We start from the raw sequence: 22341 nt of genomic DNA, 5'->3' as shown, positions 1-22341 counted from the left end.
CCGCGCATCCGGAATGGCCGACCTGTACACCTCCTCGTCTCCTTCCGGGAGCGCAAGTACGCTACCTGCGGTATGGCCTTAGCCTTTAAACCTAAACCTTCTGAAGTTCTTATTCGCATTCCTGTAATTTCCACCGCTGAGGTCGTATGCGCGGAGCCAGGTCGAATCAAAATGAACGGCGGTGGATTTTTTTTTTTGCTGGACCGAATTGATGATTAATGAACTTAAACGGTTCGGTATTTGGTAGCCTAGTAGTACGAATTACCACCTTGCTAGGGGCTATACCATTTGGTGGGTTTCGCCCAGGGTTGTGCCGGCAAAATTCGAGGCCATGTACAGATTCGAGGCCTCTCTTACTAGTTGAGAGTGTCGGCTATCGCAAAACTATGGGCTCATGGGCTGTGCTTAAGAATGGCAAAGAGAAATTCCCCGTCGAAGAATGGCTCCACATCCTGTCACCATCCCTACGAATGCTCACGAGGAAGGTTTTACCCATCCATGTCCCCGTTGGGAAATGTATCCATGCGGGGAATTCATCCATGTTAGGAAGTGCAATATTTAAAGATAAATTTAAATTAAATATATCAAATAAATATAAATTGAATCAACAAGATTTAAAGTTACAAAAGACATACTTTAGAGTTTAGTTTGCATATTTTATAATATGCTATGTAGTGTTTTTAGTGTAATTTTAAGTCAATGGACTGTAAGTAGAGAGACTCTAACTCTCATCAGAGGATGACACTATGAGTTGGGACAATTTTTCTGTTTATTTCCTCAAACGCTACACAATGCCATACCCATCTAAGGGTTGGAGACCCATATTTATAGCCCTAGAGGCTGCACTACCACACCTTCTCACACACACTACACAACAGGATTGTCCTCTAGATGCTAAAGAGACTACAGAGGACAGTCAAAAACGACTGTTGTCCTCTAGATGCTAAAGCGACTACAGAGAACAGTTAAAAAGCGACTGCTGTCCTCTAGATGCTAAAGAGACTACAGAGGACAGTCAAGCTGTCCTCTAGATGCTAAAGGACTACAGAGGACAGTCAAAAGCGACTGTTGTCCTCTAGATGCTCAAGACTTATTCCATCATTCTCCCCCTAAGTCTTGGGCGTCGTCTTGTGAGAAAGTTGGGTCATCCCGGACCTGGAGCAAAGCTCAACAAACTTGATCTTCCCAAGGGGCTTGGTGAGCAGGTCTGCAAGCTGATCCTTGGTGTTGATGTAACGCGCCTTGATGCTCCCTTCCGCCAAGCAGTCTCGGATGAAGTGGTATCTCAGCCGGATGTGCTTGCTCCGTTCATGGAACACGGGGTTCTTGGCCAATGCCAGAGCGGACTGGCTGTCCACCCTGAGTTCCACTGCTCCAGTGTCTCTTCCGAGGAGATCACCGAGCAGTCGAGCCAGTCAGAGCGCCTGAGTCGAAGCAGTGGACGCCGCTATGTACTCGGCCTCGCAGCTGGACATGGCCACCACCTGCTGCTTGACCGACTGCCAGCTAATGAGGCACTTGCCGAGGAAGAAGAGGATCCCGCTTGTGCTCTTGCTAGTGTCGATGTCACCGGCGTGGTCGCTGTCGCTGTACCCGACAAGGTGTGCCTCCCCAGGGCACCTCGGGTAGTAGAGACCGTGGTCGAGAGTCCCCGCAACATAGCGGATGATCCTCTTCACAGCCTGGTCATGCTCCGTCATCGGTCGCTGCAGAAACCGACTAACGTAGCCGACGGAGTATGCCAAGTCAGGCCGTGTGTGGACGAGGTAGCGAAGGCTCCCCACAAGACGCTGGTACTGAGTAGCATCCACCTCCTCCGTCGTGCTGTCGCGACTCAGCTTCAGCCTCTCCTCCATCGGAGTGAGAGCTGGGTTGCAGTCGGTGAGCCCAGCCAGCTCAACAATGCGCCTGGCATAGGCGGTCTGGCGAAGTGTGATCCCGGAGTCACCCTGGTGCACCTCAATCCCCAGGTAGAAGGAGAGATGCCCCAGGTCACTCATTTGGAAGGTGGTCTTCATCTCTTCCTTGAACGCTGTCACCTCTGCATCCTTGGCGCCGGTGATCACCAAATCGTCGACGTAGACACCCACCAGCAGGGCACTTCCTCCATTGCCCCGCCGATAGATGGCCGCCTCGTGCGGGCTTGGCGTGAAACCCATTCCTTTGAGCGTGGAATCTAGCTTGGCATTCCACGCCCTCGGTGCCTGTCGCAGGCCATAGAGAGCCTTGCGCAGGCGCAACACCTTGCCTTCCTTGCCAGGGATCGCAAAACCTGGCGGCTGGTGTACGTAGACCTCCTCCTTTAAGTCGCCGTTAAGAAACGCCGACTTGACATCCATGTGATGAACATGCCAGCCCTCCAGGGCTGCCAGCGCGAGGAGGAGTCGCACGGATTCCATCCGTGCTACAGGGGCGAAGGCATCGTCGAAGTCGATCCCCTCCTGCTGCAAGAAACCGCGTGCCACCAAGCGAGTCTTATGCTTGACGATGGCGCCGGCTTCATCCCTTTTCAGTTTGAACACCCATTTAAGGGTGATCACGCGATGACCATGAGGGAGATCAGCGAGCTCCCAGGTGCGGTTCGTCTCAACCGCGTCCATCTCCGACTGCATCGCGGCACGCCAAGCCGCATGTTTCTCGGCCTCCGCGAAAGACCGAGGCTCATCATCGTCGCATGCAAGATGCAACTCTCCTGCCAGAATGCGAGATGCAGGGCCTGGCACCGACGGGTCGATGAGAAGGCCCTCCACCCTTCGATACCGCAACGGCTCGCCGTCGTAGCACGCGTCGACGCGCTCCTCGTCGCGGGACAGAGGGGTCACGAGCTCCACTGGGTCGTGCTCGACGCGAGCTGGTGTCGGAGAGGACGTTCCCGGAGAGGGTACCGTCGGTGCTGGAGTACGTGGTGGCGAAGAGCTCGCTGTAGCCGGAGTCGTGGCTGGAGTGCGTGGTGGTGAAAAGCTCGTTGTAGCAGGAGCTGGAGAGTTTGGCGCTGGAGTCGGTGGAGACTTGGGGGCTGGGGTAGACCTGCTCGGAGAAGAGTTGCCTACTCCCCCAGCTCCCTCAAAATGGACGTACTCGATGGTGAAGTCGTACGTCGGAGTCGTGCCGTCGTCCACCGCCTTGTCCCACGCCCATCCTCGCCCTTCATCGAACACTACGTCGCACGCCGTGCGCACACGCTGTGTTCTTGGGTCAAGGATGCGGTAGGCCTTCGAGCCCTCCGCGTAGCCAATGAACACCCCTGGGGTGCTCCTATCGTCGAGCTTGCTGATGTGGCCAAGCTCCTTGGTGAATGCGAGACAGCCGAAGACCCGTAGGTGAGAGACCGCCGGCTTGCGCCCATGCCAAGCCTCGTACGGTGTCATCCCGTTGAGAGCCTTGGTGGGCGAGCGGTTGAGGATGTAAACCGCTGTCACCACCGCCTCTCCCCAGAAGACAGCTGGCATTCTTCTCTGCTTGAGGAGAGCCCGAGTCATCCCCACAACCGTCTGGTTGCGCCGCTCGACGACGCCGTTCTGCTGCGGGCTGTACGGCGCGGAGTAGTGGCGCTGAACGCCCTCATCCGCGCAGTACGACGCGAACTCAGCCGCCGTGAATTCGCCGCCGTTGTCGGTGCGCAGCACGCGCAGCTTGCGGCCGCACTCCGCCTCCGCAGCGACCTGCACACGCCTGATGGCGTTCGCAGCCTCTCCCTTGCTGCCAAGGATCATCACCCACATGTAGCGGGAGAGATCGTCGACGAGCAGCAACAAATAGCGTCGTCCTCCTGGTGTGGCTGGTGTCACCGGGCCACACAAGTCCCCATGCACGAGCTCGAGCCTCTCCTTGGCTCGGAAGCTCGACTGCTAGGGAAAGGGGAGCCGTCTCTGCTTTGTCAACACGCAGACATCGCAGAATTGCTCCACATGGTCAAGGCACGGCAGGCCTCGTACCATCTCCTTGGCACTGAGCCGCTTCAGGGCCTCGAAGTTAAGGTGCCCGAAGCGCTCGTGCCACTGCCATGCCCCGTCGTCTCGACGAGCAGCAAGGCAGCAAGGTTGTGCCACCTTCACATTGAGGATGTAAAGCCGATTTGCACTCCTGCGTACCTTGGCAAGAAGGCGACGAGAGGGATCCCAGATCCTCATGACTCCGTGCTCAACCTCCACGCGCGAACCGTTCTCATCCAGCTGTCCCAAGCTGATGATAGAGTTCCTCAACGCGGGGATGTAGTAGACTCCGGTGAGCAGCCTGTGCTCACCAGACGCGGCGGTGAAGACGACTGAGCCGGCGCCCTTGATCTCTACGCCGGAGGCGTCCCCAAACTTGACGGAGCCTCGGACGCTAGAGTCAAGCTCGGTGAAGAACTCCCGTCGGCCGGTCATGTGATGAGTGGCGCCGGTGTCGAGGCACCATCCTTCGATCATGTCCTTGTTGGAGCCGTCGCCGAGGAAAGCGCGTGCTTTCGACTCATCAAGGTGGAGGAGTGCCGCTGCGGCCGGTGCCGCTGGAGATGGCTCGATGCTTGCATGTGCCAGGAGCAGGGCCTCCTCCTCCGCCTCCGCCTGTGCGACGTTGGCCTGACCACGTCGTGGCTGTCGACAGTCCCTGGCCCAGTGGCCAAGCTTGCCGCAGTTGTGACAGCCGTCGTCTCGTGCCGGCTTCTTGTTGCCGACGGCGCCGCCTTGGGCACCTCCACGTGCACCACCCTCAGCATGTCCTCGCGCCCCGGCCTGGGCGCCTCCATGCGCCTTGCGCTGCTTGCCGCGTTTGCGGCCTCGTGTCGAGGAGGACTCCCCCTTCTTCTTGTCACCCTGGCAGGCCTCCCACTGCTCCCGAGTGAGATGTAGCTTCCCGCCGATAGTGATAGGCCCAGAGGGAGCCTGTGGTTCGTCGCCGTCGACCACCTTGAGACGACCTATCGCCTCTTCGATCGTCATCGTGGAGAGGTCTAGCAGAGACTCGATCGAGCGAGCAATCTGCTTGTACTTCTCGGGGATGCAACGGAAGAGCTTCTCAACAGCTCTCTCCTCATCGTAGGTGTCGTCGCCGAACTGCACCATCTTCTGCAACAGAGTGTTGAGGCGGAGAGCAAAGTCATCAACATCCTCACCTGGCTTGAAGGCCAGGTTCTCCCACTCCTTGCGAAGTGTCTGCAGTGTGGTCTTGCGGGCACGGTCGCTGCCGATGCGGGTCACAGCGATGGCGTCCCAGGCCTCCTTGGCAGTCCGCTTCTAGGAAAGCGAAAACTGCATCTCGGGCGGGACTGCAGCAATGAGGGCATCCAGCGCCCGCCGATCCTCGTGGTAGTCGACGTCGTCGTAACGAACTGCTTCCCACATGTGGCGAACCTGAAGCCGTACCCTCATCACCGCGGCCCACTCGACGTAGTTGGTCTTGGTGAGGGTAGGCCACCCACCGCCGGGACCGATGTCCCTGACAATGGCTTGGGCCATGCGGCGACCATGGTACCGATCCGGGGAGGGAGAACCGCGCCGCCTGTAGAGGCCGCGATCTCCGTCAACTCGGTCGCCGCCGCCGGGAGCACCGCCGGCGCGTCTACGCCCGTCTGGGCTGCCGCCGCGTGCGCCCCCGCCTGGAGCGCCGTCAGCGTGTCGACGCCTATCCGGGCTGCCACCACGCGCGCCCCCATGGGGATGCGCGGCTGCCCACTGTGCCGCCTGCTCTCGCGCTGCTTCCCTCGCCAGCCTGAGCTCTTCGTCGGTGTTGTCGTCGACAGAAGCAGAGCTGCCAGCTCTACTGCCGCGCAGAACCTCGAGCTCTGTTGCCGCCGCACGTGCAGCATCCGCCGCCTCCGCTGCTTCTACTTCCGCTCTCGCCGCTGCCAGTTCCGCCGCTGCCAACCGTGCTGCCCTCGCCGCTGTCGCTGCAGCCGCTGCTGCTGCTCGCTCGCGTTCTTGTGCCGCGGCGACCTCGGCCTCCTGCTGCCGCCGCGCACTCGAAGTGGCCGAGCGTAGGGACATGGTGGGCTAGTGAGGGGTCGCTGCGTGTGGAAGAGGCTGTCTCAGACGAAAGGCTGCTCGTCTGAGCAGGGGAGGAAGGAACAGTTGGAGCTCTTGCTGCCGACTGAGTGTGGGGAGAGGCGCGGGAAGGAGATGAGCACGAGATGTTTAGGCTGCAGGATAGTTTGGCTCCGATACCAATTGTAAGTAGAGGGACTCTAACTCTCATCAGAGGATGACACTATGAGTTGGGACAATTTTTCTGTTTATTTCCTCAAACGCTACACAATGCCATACCCATCTAAGGGTTGGAGACCCATATTTATAGCCCTAGAGGCTGCACTACCACACCTTCTCACACACACTACACAACAGGATTGTCCTCTAGATGCTAAAGAGACTACAGAGGACAGTCAAAAACGACTGTTGTCCTCTAGATGCTAAAGCGACTACAGAGGACAGTCAAAAAGCGACTGCTGTCCTCTAGATGCTAAAGAGACTACAGAGGACAGTCAAGCTGTCCTCTAGATGCTAAAGGACTACAGAGGACAGTCAAAAGCGACTGTTGTCCTCTAGATGCTCAAGACTTATTCCATCATGGACTAGTTTAGATCAAGGGATGTTCTTGTGGTGGGTACGCAGGAAACCCGTGGAGTAATTTTCCAATTTTGATCCTCGTGTGGACTAAATTACCCTCATACTCATATTCTAATAGGGAAATTCCCGCGGGGAATCGGGTCACCATTGTCATCTCTAGTTGTGGCTAAACTCACGCTTCATAGTCATAAAATAAACGCGTGCGTACAAATAGATGAGTAAAGAATTAGAGACTAATACAAGCTTTATATTATATAAATGTACTGTAGATTTATACGTTTGGGGCCCCTCGAGATTTGGAGGCCTTGTTTCGACGAACAACTCACCCACCCTCTCGCACGGCCCTGGTTTCGCCAGTACTAATGCAAACGGGCCGTCAAACGGAGATTGAGCTACTGTTGATGGTAATTGTTGTCATCGCAGATTGCAGATACCATCTTTGGATCTATGACGTTTGACAGTATGATTCGCCCCACATGGGTCAACAGCCATTTCTCTTCTTGACTTCACAGGCATTCTAAAGCCTTTGTTGTTTGCTAGTTTGCGTTTGTAGGTTTGGCTTCATCATTTAAATGCTCTCCAAGGTAAATGTGATGCAAGTAATCCATATGGTTGTTTATACTTGTTTGGTTAATAAGTGTTCTAGATCGTATTGATCGTTGTAGTACGCAACACTTAGCTCTTCGATAACTTAAACACAGGATTGGGAACGCTGTGCAAAACTCCAATGGGTACTCTGCCTTACCTCTAGCAAAGCAAACTTATAGGTGTTCACCAAAAATTCTTTCATAAACTGTTAAATCTTTACAAGAAAATTGCCATCAATTGCATAGCTCAGAACTGTATATTATAGATTACATGGTGCGAAGTTCCACAAGTGAAGCATAGGCTCCACCTGCAATTCCCATCAGCATCTCATGGCTTCCTTTTTCCACAATTGTGCCGTCCTTTAGGACTGCAATCATATCAGCTCCTTGGATTGTTGAGAGGCGGTGTGCCACAATGACAGTGGTCCTGCCAACCATAGCACCATTTAGTGCATCCTGCACAATGCGCTCTGATTCAGCATCTAATGCGCTTGTTGCCTCGTCCAGAAGAAGTATCCTTGGGTCCTTCAAGATTGCCCTCGCGATAGCTATTCGCTGTTTTTGGCCACCTGACAGTTGTGTTCCTCTCTCTCCAACAGTTGTATTGTACCCTTGTGGCATGCTTGAGATGAATTCATGGGCATTGGCTGCTCTAGCAGCTGTTACAATATCTTCTTCTGTTACCTCTTCATGCTTCCCGTAAGCTATATTGTCACGGATTGTTCCACTGAAAAGTACTGGTTCTTGGCTTACCAATCCCATCTGGTCCCTCAACCAGCTGACCTTTAGGCTACTAATTTCCACTCTATCTAATAAAATCGAACCATTGTCAGGTTCATAGAAGCGCTCTAACAAAGATATGACTGTGGACTTCCCACAACCACTTTGACCAACGAGTGCAACTGTCTGCAATAAAAGGGTTCTGTGTAAGACCTCAGAAAAATGATGGCATAAAAAATTTAGTCCTCATAATAACTGAGAGAAGAATGACAAATTAGATTTCTGGTATAGTTTTGACCTTTCCAGAGGGAATGGTTAAGGTGAAGTCAGTGAAAATTTGAACATCAGGACGGGATGGGTATTTGAAGCCGACATGCTTAAAATCAATGTCACCCTTGACATTCTCCAAGGTGGAACCTTCTTCACTGCTGGAATCAATCAAGGATTTTCTATCTAATATTGAGAATATGGAAATAGCAGAATCATTTGCCTTGGCTGAGTCAGAAGCCATAGCATTTGTTTGTGACACTCCAATCATGGCCATAACTAAAGCAAAATAAGCCTGCATTCCAACAAAAAATACATATCAATTAATATATTCACCAAAAAGGTAAAAAAACAATGATTATTACTTACCTTGAAGACATCACCAAAAGTGCTTTTGCCCTGACTAACAAACTTTGCACCAACGTAGTAGCAAAGAGCAGAACTGGAGTACAGCATCAGATATGAGAAACCAAAACCAAGGCCTCCAACTATTCCAGTTCGAATTCCCTGGTCCCTAGAAGCTTGGCATTTCTGATCGTATTTGTCCATCACTCTCTTCTCGGCACAAAAAGATGCTACCGTTCTGATGCTACCAACTGCTTCAGTTGCGACTTGACTTGCTTCCTCATACATTATCTACAAGCACATACAAGATGTGATAGTAAAATTCAGAAAAGAAGGGAATGAAAATACAACAAGTGTCATCCACATGACACATCAAATAGAAAAACAAAGCATTATTGACAACATTTAGGGTCTGCTTTGATCTTTTACCCAACCTTGCCTAACCTTGCTGGGTAATGTTAGACTACCCGTCTAGGATTCTAGGGTTTGGGGTATTCCCCATGTAATTACCGTCTCACCCCTCACTGTAATGGGCCTGGCCCAGTTACTAAGTCTATTAATACTACTCCCCATCCCTGGTTAGGGGCATGGGTTCCTATTCTCACATGGTATCAGAGGGCTAGGTTTAGGGTTTCTCTGTTTTTTTTCCAGCCGCCGGCCACAGCCGATCGGTCTCCCTCCCAGCCGCCGCCGGCTCCAGCCGCCGGCCCCCCTTTCCCTCCCAACGCCGGCCGCCAGCCGCCACCCCTCCCTGGTGCGCCGTCGGGTGCGCCCACCCCCGCTCCAGTGCCGCCTCGGAGCTGTCACAGCGAGCGAGCACAGCATGTGAGGGAAGGTGGCGTATGGTGAGACCCCAGGGGTCGAACTCCATAGAGCACTGGTTGTCACTAGTGAAGCGACGAACCGAGAGGAGGGGATGAGTCAGGCCGGGAGCAACAAGGACGTCGTTAAGGCAGAATGGTCCTGGAAGAACCGATGTACCTACTGAGGTGACCGGGAGGGTGGAACCGTTGCCGACGACGATGGAGGAAGGATGTGAGGGGTGGAGTGGATGGGAGTGGAGTAACGAACTAGTTGTGGGGGTAGTGTGGAAGGAGGCCCCGGAGTCAACCACCCAATCGGTGGTGGTTGGGGGAGGTGGTGGTGGTGAAGGTACGGTGTGAGCGGAGAGGGCCAAAGGAGGTACCCCGATAGAGGCACTAGGAAGGGAGGGAGATGACATGGGCTCAACCGCTAAGTAGGCGATCGCAGCACGTGGGAAGACAAGCGGTCCAGGCACGTGACGGCCCGCCTGAGGGTGGAGCTCGACGCAATCCTGGAGAATAGGGTTCCAGGCGGAATCGAAGGACACGAACATGCCCTGGATGAGCTGGCCGTCGTGGAGGAGTGTACGTACAGTCACGAGAGCAGCGGGTGAGGTAAAGTTCGTGTATGGTGGGGGTGACATCATGAAATCGGTGAGGGTCGGTGGGGAGTGCACGCGGCAGCGGCAAGATCTTCTCACCCCTCGCCCTCCTCGGCAACCGCGCGCTCACGCCGGAGTTCAAGAAGCGCATGAGCACACCGCGTCGCGACGGGCAGCACCACGGCGACAAGCGCACCGTGACGCGAGCAGCCTACGTCTTCGTGCAGCCACCAGACGATCCGTCGACGTTGACCGTGCTGTGGGGACCGCCCGGCGAGGTGCCCGTTGCCGGCTTCGCTGCGGCACCGGAAAGGCTACCGGAGGCGTTCACTGGCAGCACGTCGTGCCTGCTGCTCGCGAGGCAGGTCGGCCTGCAAGCGGCCAGCGGCCAGCAGGGGGCGCACAACTTCGTGGTGTCGCCGCTGTCGTTCCACGCGGCGCTCGCGCTGGTAGCCACGGGCGCGCGGGGCGAGACGCAGCGGGAGCTCCTGCGCTTCTTACAGCAGAGGAGGGGCGGGTGGCGGCTGGGGCGCGACCGGCAGGGGAGGAGAGGCGGCCAGCAGAGGAGGGCCGGCGGCGGCTGGCTCGGGTGGTGCGGGCGGGACAGGGCGCGCGCGGATCCGGCGGGTGGAGGAGACGGCGCAGGTGCACGCCGGAGTTGGGGGGCGCGGCCGGGGAGAGGTGGGAAGCGGAGAGGATGGCGGCCGTCGCAGGGAGGTGGAGAAGGCGGCGCAGGGTAGCGCCGGCGGCTGGGCAGGGGAGGGCGGCTGGGCAGGAAAGAAATTTTGGCTCTATACCATATTGGAAACCCTAACCCTAGAGTAGGGTTGGGCAGTGTATTAATAGACCAAATAACTGGGCTAGCTTCTTCCCCTTCACCGTCGGCCGGCGTCCAGCCGCCTCTCCTCCCCTGCCGGCCCCCTCAGCCGCCGGCCTTCCTCCTCTCCCCACCACCCGCGGCTCCCTGCTCTGGCGCCGGTGCCGGGCGCGCCACCCGCCGAGCCGGCCGCCCTGCGCCCCTGCCTTGCCGCGCCGCCCGTGCGCCGCTCCTTCCCCACGCCCCGGAGTCCGTGCAGCAGAGCTGCGCCCCTCCCCTCCGCGCTCCTCGCGCCGTTGCGCTTCTCCTACCAGCGGTGTCCCCACCCACATCGATTCCATGGCGTCACCCCCGCCCGTCGCTCTCGTGACTGTGCGTGTCCTCCTCCACGACGGCCAGCTCATCCGGGGCATGTTCGTGTCCTTCGATCCAGTCTGGAACCCTATTCTTCGGGACTGCGTCGAGATCCACCCTCAGGCGGGCCGTCACGTGCCTGGACCGCTTGTCTTCCCACGTGCTGCGATCGCCTCCCTTGCGGTTGAGCCCGTGTCCTCTCCCTCCCTTCCTAGTGCTCCTGTCGGGGCACCCTCTCTGGCCCTCTCCGCTCACACTGTACCCTCGCCACTTCCACCCCCCCGAACCACCACCGATTGGGTGGTTGACTCCGGGGCCTCCTTCCACACTACCCCCACCACTAATTCGTTACTCCACTCCCATCCACCCCACCCCTCACATCCTACCTCCATCGTCGTCGGTAACGGTTCCACCCTCCCGGTTACCTCAGTAGGTACATCGGTTCTTCCAGGACCATTCTGCCTCAACGACGTCCTTGTTGCTCCCGGACTGACTCATCCCCTCCTCTCGGTTCGTCGCTTCACTAGTGACAACCAGTGCTCTATGGAGTTCGACCCCTGGGGCCTCACCATACGCCACCTTCCCACACATGCTGTGCTCGCTCGCTGTAACAGCTCCGGCCCCCTCTATTCTCTTCACTTGCCCTCCACTCCCCACACCAGAGGAGCCTCTTCTCCCGTACTTCATACTACCACCACATCACATGCTCTTGCTACTACCACCACCTCCTCCGCCATTTGGCACCGTCGCCTCGGGCACCCTGGACCTGACGTCATGTCCCAGCTTTCCGGCCACTCCGACATATCATATACTCGGGGCTCTTCTGAGCGCCTCTGTCATGCTTGTCAGCTCGGCCGTCACTCCCGTCTTCCCTTTTCCACTTCCACATCCAGGGCTGTTCAGGCCTTTGATCTTGTCCACTGTGATCTCTGGACATCTCCTGTCCTTAGTCTCTCCGGCTACAAATACTACCTGGTTATTCTGGATGACTACTCCCATTTCCTTTGGACTTTCCCCCTTCGGCTGAAGTCCGATACGTTCACCACCCTTACTCACTTCTTCGCCTGGGTTTCCACCCAGTTCCGGCGCCCGGTCCGTGCCCTGCAGTGCGACAATGGCCGCGAGTTCGACAACAACGCCTCCCGCTCTTTCTTCCTCACTCACGGCGTCCAGTTGCGTCTCTCGTGTCCCTACACCTCTGCTCAGAACGGCCGGGCCGAGCGCATGATTCGCACCACCACCAACATGATCCGCTGCCTTCTCTTTCAGGCGTCTCTCCCTGCCACCTACTGGGCCGAGGCCCTTCATACCGCCACGCATCTCCTCAACCGTCTTCCCTCGAAGGCGGTGAGCCACCCTACACCTCACTTCGCCCTGTACGGCACATCCCCTTCCTACGACCACCTACGCGTGTTCGGCTGTGCCTGCTACCCTAACATTTCCGCTACCGCCCCTAACAAGCTTTCTCCTCGCTCCACTCGCTGCCTCTTCCTTGGCTACTCCCCTGACCACAAGGGGTACCGGTGTCTGGACCTCACCTCCCACCGCATCATCATCTCTCGTCATGTCATCTTTGACGAAGATGTGTTTCCCCTTGCTGCCTCCACCCCACCCACCGATCTTGACTCCCTCCTCGAGTCCGACCCAATTCCTCCCCCACCTTCGGCTACCCGTCTTGCGCCGTTACCTGCTCCTCGCGCGGCCCCGTCGGTCCTGCCTGCGCCACGCGCGGCCCCGTCGCTCCTGCCTGCGCCACGCGCGGCCCCGTCGACCCCGCCTGCGCCACGCGCGGCCCCGTCGACCCCGCCTGCGCCACGCGCGGCCCCGTCGACTCCGGCTCGGTTCGCCAACCCCGCCCTCGTCTACCATCGCCGTGGCCACGCCACTACCTCGGCGCCCCCCGACTCGGGCCCGTCGACGAGCGCGGCCCGATGCGCCGACCCCGCCGTCGTCTATCACCGCCGTGAGCCGGCCCCACCAGCCGCTCCCGACGTTCCGGTGGCTCACTCCGAGCCGGCCGTATACCACCCGGTCGCCATCCATCGCGACCCCGGGCACGTTCACCCGATGGTGACTCGGCGCGCTGCTGGCGTTCTCCGCCCCGTCGACCGGCTGATCCTGGCTGCTGATACGTCCAGCACTCCCCCCGGCGCTTCCCCGGTGCCCTCCTCCGTTCGCACTGCCCTCGCCGACCCACATTGGCGTCGTGCTATGGAGGAGTACGCGGCCCTCTTGGCCAACCACACCTGGGACCTAGTGCCGTGTCCACCAGGCACCAACGTGGTCACCGGCAAGTGGCTATTTCGCCACAAGCTGACCTCGGATGGCTCCCTCGACCGCTACAAGGCCCGTTGGGTCCTTCGGGGTTTCACCCAGCGCCCCGGAGTGGACTACGACGAGACCTTCAGCCCCGTCGTCAAGTTCGCCACTGTTCGCGCCGTCCTCTCCCTCGCCCTCTCCCGCGACTGGGCGATCCATCAGCTCGATGTCAAGAATGCCTTCCTGCATGGCACTCTGACGGAGACTGTCTACTGCAGCCAGCCCACCGGCTTCGTCGACGCTGACCGTCCGGATCTGGTCTGCCGGCTGAACCGGTCCCTGTACGGCCTCAAGCAGGCGCCACGGGCCTGGTACAGTCGCTTCGCCTCCTACCTGGCCTCCATCGGCTTCGTCGAGGCCAAGTCGGACACGTCCCTGTTCATCTACCGGCGCGGCGACGACACCGTCTACCTCCTGCTCTACGTCGACGACATTGTGCTCACGGCATCCACCGCCGATCTTCTACACCGCACGATCGTCGCCCTTCAGCGGGAGTTCGCGATGAAGGACCTGGGGCCCCTACACCACTTCCTCGGCATCACCGCCGAGCGCCGGCCCCAGGGTCTTTTCCTCCACCAGCGCCAGTACGCCATCGACATCCTGGAGCGGGCTGGCATGTCTGACTGCAAGCCCTGCTCCACGCCTGTCGACACTCAGGCCAAGCTCTCTGAGGACGATGGGCCTCCGGTCGCCGACGCGACGTCCTACCGGAGCCTGACCGGCGCGCTCCAGTACCTCACCTTCTCCAGGCCCGACATCGCCTACGCCGTCCAGCAGGTGTGCCTGCATATGCACACTCCGCGGGAGCCCCATCTCACTGCGCTCAAGCGGATTCTGCGCTACCTCCGCGGCTCCCTCGACTACGGCCTCCTTCTCCGACCATCACCAACGTCAGAGCTCGTGGTCTACACCGACGCTGACTGGGCTGGCTGTCCCGACACGCGCCGGTCCACCTCCGGTTACGCCGTGTTCCTGGGCGCCAACCTCGTCTCTTAGGCCGCCAAGCGTCAGCCCGTCGTCTCTCGCTCCAGCGCTGAGGTCGAGTACCGTGCCGTGGCCAACGGCGTGGCAGAGGCCTCCTGGCTGCGCCAGCTCCTCCACGAGCTCCACAGTCCCCTCCAGCGCGCCACCCTCGTCTACTGCGACAACGTCAGCGCGGTCTACCTCTCCACCAACCCCGTGCAGCATCAGCGCACAAAGCATGTGGAGATCGACCTGCACTTCGTCCGCGAGCGTGTCGCTGCCGGTGACGTTCGGGTTCTCAGTGTCCCCACCACGCTGCAGTTCGCCGACATCTTCACCAAGGGACTACCGTCGAGTGTATTCTTAGACTTTCGTTCCAGTCTCAACATCTGTACAGGATAGAGTTGTGACTGCGGGGGGGTGTTAGACTACCCGTCTAGGATTCTAGGGTTTGGGGTATTCCCCATGTAATTACCGTCTCACCCCTCACTGTAATGGGCCTGGCCCAGTTACTAAGTCTATTAATACTACTCCCCATCCCTGGTTAGGGGCATGGGTTCCTATTCTCACAGGTAAGAATGTGTTTGGTAGCAGCTTTAGAAAGTAGGTTTGCTGGGCGAGCTTGCTTGTCTGAGCAAGAAAAAACTTGCTGATTCAGGCAAAGCCAAATTGGCTCTCTGGCTGAGCAAGGAAAGTGCGAGCATCGATAGGAAGGCATGTGCTTCTGACAGTGAACAGTCTTGCTTCCTTGTAAAACAACCAAACAGCTTCACTTTTTCTTGCCTAAGCCTAACCTTTGCTCGGCTAGGATAGTTTGGAATTGTTCCGCTAGCCATCCTTGGCAGAAGAACCAATCATACCCTTGATTACTATTAAATATGATAACTTGTCTTCCTTTTGTCAGCATGAGGCATCTATCAAATTTAAGTTTCAAAACACTTTGCAATATGATAAAATAACTTGTTCTAGGTTGTTTGTGCACTCTGTGTAGGTTTCGGGCCCGGTTTTCCTTAAAATTGGGTCAATTTCATTCTTCTTCTTAATTGAAAGGCAGAGCTCCTGCCATTATGTTAAAAAAATTAAAATAACTTGTGGCAATAATGAAACAAACTTTACTTGCGAGAGGTAAGACATTCTCCGAACATTATATTAAGACGAAGATCCTCTCACGCAGATCGAGAAAACCCCCGAACCCCTGCCCCACCCATACACAACGACATCATAGTCCATTTGAGAATGACCGTGAGTCTGGGCCTGTTTGGTTCAGCTTTTTTCTGACCAGCTTTTCTGAGAATCTGGCTGTGGGGAGAATCTGGCTGTGTAGAGAATCTGGGTATCATTAGGATTACGTGCGGAGGAAGATAAAGGTGTCCATAGGACTCAGGATGTAGAAAGTGACGGATTCCTACTATTGCAACGACTCAACCGATTATGTGTTTATGTTGATTTTAAATGATTTTTACCCAAACAAATTTTATAGAAGCTGATTGAAAAGTTGAGCGTTTGGTAGTCCGCAGCAGCTTTTGGTGGCCAGAAGCTCCAAAAAGCTGAAACAAACAGGGGCACCGGGGCCGGGCTGTGCTTTGTCGTGGGACAAACAAGGGATTTTTTTTAACTTTAGCCTGAAATTTGCTCCCATATGAAGTCGAACTTAGGACCTGAGAAGTGCTACTCTGACCACATATCCAACTCATCTAGAGACCCTTTCGCTGTGCAATAATAACTCATGGTTTATTGGGAACAACATAAGTACATAACAATAAAACATTTCATGATTTACATATTTGTACCTCAAAGGCTGGAACATTAGAAGTAAAGCCTAGGGAAAAAAACTCACCTTAGCATCTTGACTGAACCCCCGTAGGAAGTTCACCTGAGCATAACCCTGGAGACCCACTAAAGGAATTACAAATAAGATTACCAGTGAAAGCTTCCAGTCTGCGACCATTGCAATCACTATCCCACAAGTAAGTGTTGCGGTACTTTGGACTAGTAAGGCCAAGTTATCTCCCACTAGACGTCTTACATTAAGTGCATCAATACTTAGTCTTCCATTAAGTGCCCCGCTGTTAATAATGAAAATGACAATCAGTATATTGATTCTTTGGTTCTGTGAATAGATTAAAATATAGGTTACTTACCTGGAATTTTCAGGATGGTCAAACCAAGCAACTTCTTGGTGCACTATGCTTTGGAATGTCAAAGCGCGGATTCGTTCTATAAGCTTCCCGCCAGCTATTGCAAAAAGAAAGCTATTTATTATCTTTGATATCATAGCAATTGCACCGAGCCCAACACACAGCAATGCCCAGAGGATAGAATCTTTGCGCTGTTGGTCTGGTGATTCATAAAATATTTTGGAAGCACTAGCCATTGCTAAACCAAGTGTTGGAAAGATGGCTCCATCAATTGCTGCCACAATAGACCCAAACAGAAGCACAGCAACCTCTGGTTTGTTTAGGTTAATTAGCCGTCCCATTGGTGCTTTATTTGGTACCTTGCTATCAGTATTTTCAATTTGTCTGTCACCTTGTCCAAAATTATACTCCAGTAGTTCAGTGGGCCCAGGAACACCTAATGGGAGGTTTAAAGAATGACGGCTGCTCCCTGCTGAACTTCTACTTATTGATCGTCTGAGTGACACACTCCTTTTAGATGCTGATCCTGATAATCTTGCATCTGACGTTCGGCCATTTTCTTGTTGTTTCTCTTGCAGCCGTATAAGCTGAGAGTATGCTCCATTAGGATCCTTTACTAAGTCATCATGATGTCCTGCATTTATAAGAATAAGTGAGTAATCTTTCTTTGAACCTTTTTGCACAAAAGGAACCTAAATAATGTGCTCAAGAGGCAATTACCTTGTTCTACTAATTTTCCTTTAGAAACAACTGAGATGCAGTGAGCTTTTCTTACAGTGCTCAAACGGTGCGCCACAACAAGTGTGGTTCTCCCCAACATGATCCTATTTAGTGCATCTTGGACTATCCTTTCAGACTCCAAATCCAATGCGCTAGTTGCTTCATCAAGCAAAAGAATTTTGGGGTCTTTAAGGATGGCCCTCGCGATCGCAATCCTCTGCTTCTGTCCCCCAGAAAGCTGAGCACCCCGTTGTCCAACTGTTGTATCATAACCCTGAAATCATATAAATACATGATCAGTCTTATAGTTTTGTACATGACCGTGGCTTATTATTGTGTGGATCATGTTCATGTAAGTACATTAGGCAAGTTCTCAATGAATCCTGCATTTGCGAGCTCAGCTGCTTTCTTGATTTCTTCAAGGGTTGCATCCTCTTTTCCGTAGGTAATATTCTCCCTGATGGACGTCATGAAGAGCACTGGTTCCTGATTAACAAGGCCAATCTTGCCCCTTATCCATTCTAGCTTGAAACCTTTGATGTTCATCCCATCAATTAAAACTTCTCCAGCCTGTGGATCATAAAATCTCTCAACCAGATTGATCACAGTTGACTTCCCACTCCCACTCTCCCCAACTATAGCCATTGTTGTGCCACTTGATACATGCACTGAAAATCTATCAAATATGAGTTGATCTGGTCTGCTTGGGTAGCTGAAGAACACATCCTTCAATTCTACTTCACCCTTGATGTCTTCTAACACAATGCCAGTGTTATCCCCATAGTCAATTTCTGGTCTCCTCTTGATTGTTTTGAACAATCTGTAAGCTGCAACTCTTCCTTCCTCAAAGGAAGCTATGCAGGGGGTTGCATCACCTAAATTTCTATCTCAAACAGTTAAAAGAATTTCATATTAGCAGACAGATGTGATCTATTTTGTTGTGCTGAAGTACTAGAATATGATCCAAAGCAGATACCACTACTATAAGCTTCTTACGGGTAAAATGCTAGAACAAGGCATGCTATTTGTTGAATTATAACTATTAGAATGACATTTTCAGCATCAGTGCTCACCTTGCACCTATCATGATTGCAAACATTACATTTAGGATATCTGCTCCGCTGTATCCTTTAGTGAGGCTTAACTTGCTGCCATACCATATAATCAGTCCAAAGGCGGAAAAATATATAAATGAAAGTAAACCCATTCCAAAGCCTTGGACGATCCCTTCCTTGACTGCGCCATTGTATGCCTTCTTTATGAAATTGTTGTACAGGGCAATGGCTTTCTTTTCACCGTTGAAGGAAGCCACCTGTTATTTACTATGATTACAAGTCAGTCACAAACTTATTATCTGTTGTGCATGATCAAGATAGCATAGGGCCTACCGTCCTTATGGAGCCAATTGTTTGTTCAACAGTATCACCTGCATCACTGTATGACGCCAGACCCTCGCTAGATATTTTGGATATCATCTTTGCGACAATCCCAGCAGCAACAACAAATGGAGGTATAGTAGAAAGCATAACAAGAGTTAGAAGCCACCCTTTGATGAACGCCAGCACAAACCCACCGAAGAAAGTTGTAATAAGCTGTACAAACTTGCCGACCTAAAGACCAAAGAATCGAGAATGTGAGTGTAAAAAACTAAATTAGAATGCAACCTACTGCAAAGTGCATGCTCAATTACATCAGAGTTTTACTTTTTACTAAAATTATTTGGTTCTGTGATATGGTCCCATCAGAAAATAGGAAGAAAATGAAACAAACAAAACAACCTTTTTCTATATGAAGGTTAGTTGGAGCGCCACTGGGGTAGCAGCTGATCAGTTTATTTGTTCTTTTGTATCAGATATAAAATCATTGAAGAAGATGCAAGGTTCATGTGCTTACCTTTTCACCAATAGCACCCTGGATTAGGGTCATGTCGGCAGATATGCTGGAGACTACTTGTCCAGTAGTCATTTCTACATCAAAGAATGGCATATCCTGTCTGAGGACCGACTTGAGATACAATGATCGAATACGAGTAGCCTGCCTCTCCCCAGTCATTGTCCAACATGATATCTCTGGTAAGCATTGGTGTTATGGTCGTGTATTTGCATTTGAGCGTTATTTAAGATACTAAGAATGATCAGTGGTATCCCGATTCTTAATGACCCACAAAAGTACTACCTGGCGATCTGATACTCAGATTTCTATTAATAGGTGTTGTACTATCACAAAAATATTACTCAGAAATGATTCCAAGTTCAAAAGTTGCCCATATTATATATATGTTAGGCTGTGTCTAGCAGATCATGCATAGGTTGTACAAAACACCTAGTAGATAGCACTGTTTATAGAGTGAAATTTGAAATGAGAGGTGAAATAGTGAATGAGATAGGAGAGCTGCTGCCTGCTGGAGATAGCCTTATGGATGGCCAAATAGGAGATGTTCACACTTATTGGTCGGGAGAGAATTATCCTTTTCAGCTTTTAGCAAGTCATCTTCTGGAGACTGACAACCATTTATCCACTTAAAGATGTGCATGACCGTTATACTTACGAATGAAAGAAGTGAACCCTGTTCCGATGGCCAAGTAAATGAAGTTCAGAGCTGCCTGAAAGAAAAGGCTAGCTATATCACTAGCGCATCCAATAACTAGCCAGGAAGATAACAAACAATTCTTCTTCTGTATAACTTACTGCAGTATCATTACTTGGATCTCTCTTTTTTTTTGTGAAAACAATTACCATTAGTACATATTACAAACTGAGGACAAATTTGTCGTCTGTTTTATAAGCAATCAATGGCTAATCCTCTATATAACAGGACTTGCAGACTATATATAGCTTGCATAGGGGGCAGTACCTTGCTGACTCGGGGAACAATGGTGTCCGGGGTGGCGCCCCCAAAGGCATCGACCATCTGCCCGAAGATGATCGTCATGACCACCATCGACATGCCGTTGCCCAGCGCCCCAACCATGCCGGCCAGCATCAGCAGAACGTCCGTTCTGTCGGCACACTTAAACATGCTGTGGAACGGAACCTTAGCCATTGTCACCATCTTCTCGCCACTCTCCTCCACTTTCCCACCCTTCACTGCATCGCCAGCGGAAGCTTTTACGACGCTTTCTTCTGCCATGTCGTGCTTGGCTGCCTAGCACCGGCTGGGTTCTCCCTGCTGCATATGGCTCCGGCTGCTCTGCTCTATGGAGAGTTCCTTTTGTAGTGCCGTTCTACAAGCAACTTGCTTTGCAGGAGCTGTTTGCCTGTTTTCTCGCTTTTTCTTTATGTTAGCTGGATTTGCAAGAACGATAATGGCACAGACAAGCGTCCAAACTGACTGACAGAGGTGCTGGGTTCACTGTGGAGTATCCCGTTGTACCGTAGTTGCTTGCAAGCATTTTTTTTAAAATTAATAATGTCGTGATCTGTTATCCTTAGCTTCAGTCGGCATTCGAGTCAAATCTGTTAGATTAGTTATGTTTGATGCGACGATCTGTCTCACACAGAAAGCAACGTCCGTTTGGAACCTTATTTCCTGGACGTAGCTCAAGCTGTCACTCCTGGTAATTTAGCAGGTGTTTGCATCGATCATAAGATGGCTAGGACATTTGTCTGAGTTTGCTCGGATGAGTCGGACGACACGACCGGGTCGTGCAGCTCTGCTAGCTGTCTGTTTTACAAGGAAACCGCTAGCTGCAGCCGAATTGCCGGCCTCGACTCTGTTTAAACGAATGCATAGGCGTTTACAAGTGTTTGGGGTTCTTGGTCTGAGGAGCCACAGCTTACAGCAGGCAGCACCACAACAACTGCCATGTCTCTACCATCCCAGGTGCGCAGGATGATATTCGCTGCTATGTATATCACATGCACAGTGCTTAACATGAAACTTTGTCGCATTTAAGTTCAAAACCTCAAGCTCGTTGCCATGACTGCGACCTTGCAGCCTGCAGGACGAGCCAAGTGCAAAATGGCAAGACCGCTTGACTGCTGGATCCTGGTTGAGGCGCCATGAGCATCAACCAACTGTCCACCTCACGAGCAACGTCCTGCTGACAATGGCCGCCACGTCGCTATTTGCCTACCTAGGATTCAAATTAATTTTTCTTTGCTAAAGATACTTGATATTATCACTTGTCAATACATGCATTATACATCTCTCTCTATTCTCAATATATGCGCTGTTGTGCGTACGTAGTTGAAAAAAGAAAACCATGCGATGGATGCTTGCGCCCTTGGGTTCGTTGGCATCAAATAATCATCAGCCTATAGATGTCCAAACCGGCGGCACGGCCCAGCCCGAGCCCGTTACAGCCATGCCCGTTTAAGTCCGGCACGAATAAGCCCGAACAGATAACCGGGCTGGGTCGTGCCACCCGACGGGCTGACTATACCAGCCGAGCACGGCACTGAATCAGCCCATCCGTGCCGGGCTGGCCCGGAAAGCATGGCCCATGAAGGAGCCTGTGCCAGCCCGAGCATGGCAAGTACACATTTGTAAATTCACACAGTTTACATTTGCACATGAACATAAATCACACAGTTTATGGCAAGTATACATAAATATGTATAAAGTTAAGTATACAGATTCACTTGCACATGCACAAATCAGAAATATAAAGATAAGTAATATAAAGGATTGGAGCTGTTTTGGCTGCCTCATTAAAACCTTTCTAGGTAAAAACTCACTCCTCGTGAAAAAACCCTAGAAAGGAAAAAAAAAAGTACATCCCAGCTCTGATTTAATAGTTCATGTCAAGGTTGTTCAGTTACATATTATAACTTACATCACCAGATTTCCAAATCAACAAAATGGAGTAGGAACTAGGAAGATAAAAGTCCTAAGGGTCACCAAGATAAAGTCCTTCAAATGCATCTTCAAGTTCTTGGTCCTGTGTACAGTGCTGACCTCTAGCTTCGTCAAGTTCCCAGTCTTTCATGCAAAGAAGCATCTCTACCATTTCTGGTGCTAGGCGCCTTCGTCGTTCCTCGATTATCCTGCCACATAGACTAAATGCAGATTCTGAGGATATAGTTGAAACAGGAACATAAATAACATCCCTAGCTAAGATGGAGAGAACATGATAGGACAACTTATGTTCATGCCACCAGTTTAGGATATTGAAGTCCTCATCAAACTTCTGCAAAGTGTCACTATCCAGGTAGGAGGACA

General features: G+C 52.8%; 2 protein-coding genes across 2 annotated transcripts; one reads left to right on the top strand and one right to left on the bottom strand.

Moving 5' to 3' along the window:
• Positions 1-8: 8 nt before the first annotated feature.
• On the top strand, positions 9-20607 carry LOC100193360 (uncharacterized). The gene is made up of 4 exons (NM_001363338.1): positions 9-70; positions 17036-17109; positions 19030-19249; positions 19993-20607. The coding sequence occupies exons 3-4, from the start codon at positions 19238-19240 to the stop codon at positions 20392-20394; spliced, it is 414 nt and encodes a 137-aa protein (NP_001350267.1). The 5' UTR covers positions 9-70; positions 17036-17109; positions 19030-19237; the 3' UTR covers positions 20395-20607.
• LOC103635286 (ABC transporter B family member 11) lies at positions 6802-20360 on the bottom strand. The gene is made up of 12 exons (XM_020542518.3): positions 20032-20360; positions 19726-19780; positions 19071-19246; positions 18566-18787; positions 18251-18489; positions 17538-18060; positions 17178-17451; positions 16461-17091; positions 16157-16385; positions 8486-8752; positions 8148-8411; positions 6802-8035 (listed from the first exon to the last, which is right to left on the bottom strand). Exons 1-12 carry the CDS (start codon positions 20305-20307, stop codon positions 7397-7399), a joined length of 3795 nt encoding a protein of 1264 aa, XP_020398107.1. The 5' UTR covers positions 20308-20360; the 3' UTR covers positions 6802-7396.
• Positions 20608-22341: the final 1734 nt, after the last annotated feature.

This window comes from Zea mays, chromosome 8 (assembly GCF_902167145.1).
Source record: "Zea mays cultivar B73 chromosome 8, Zm-B73-REFERENCE-NAM-5.0, whole genome shotgun sequence".
Classification (NCBI taxonomy): Eukaryota; Viridiplantae; Streptophyta; class Magnoliopsida; order Poales; family Poaceae; genus Zea; species Zea mays.
This window is presented reverse-complemented; position numbering and strand designations above follow the sequence as displayed.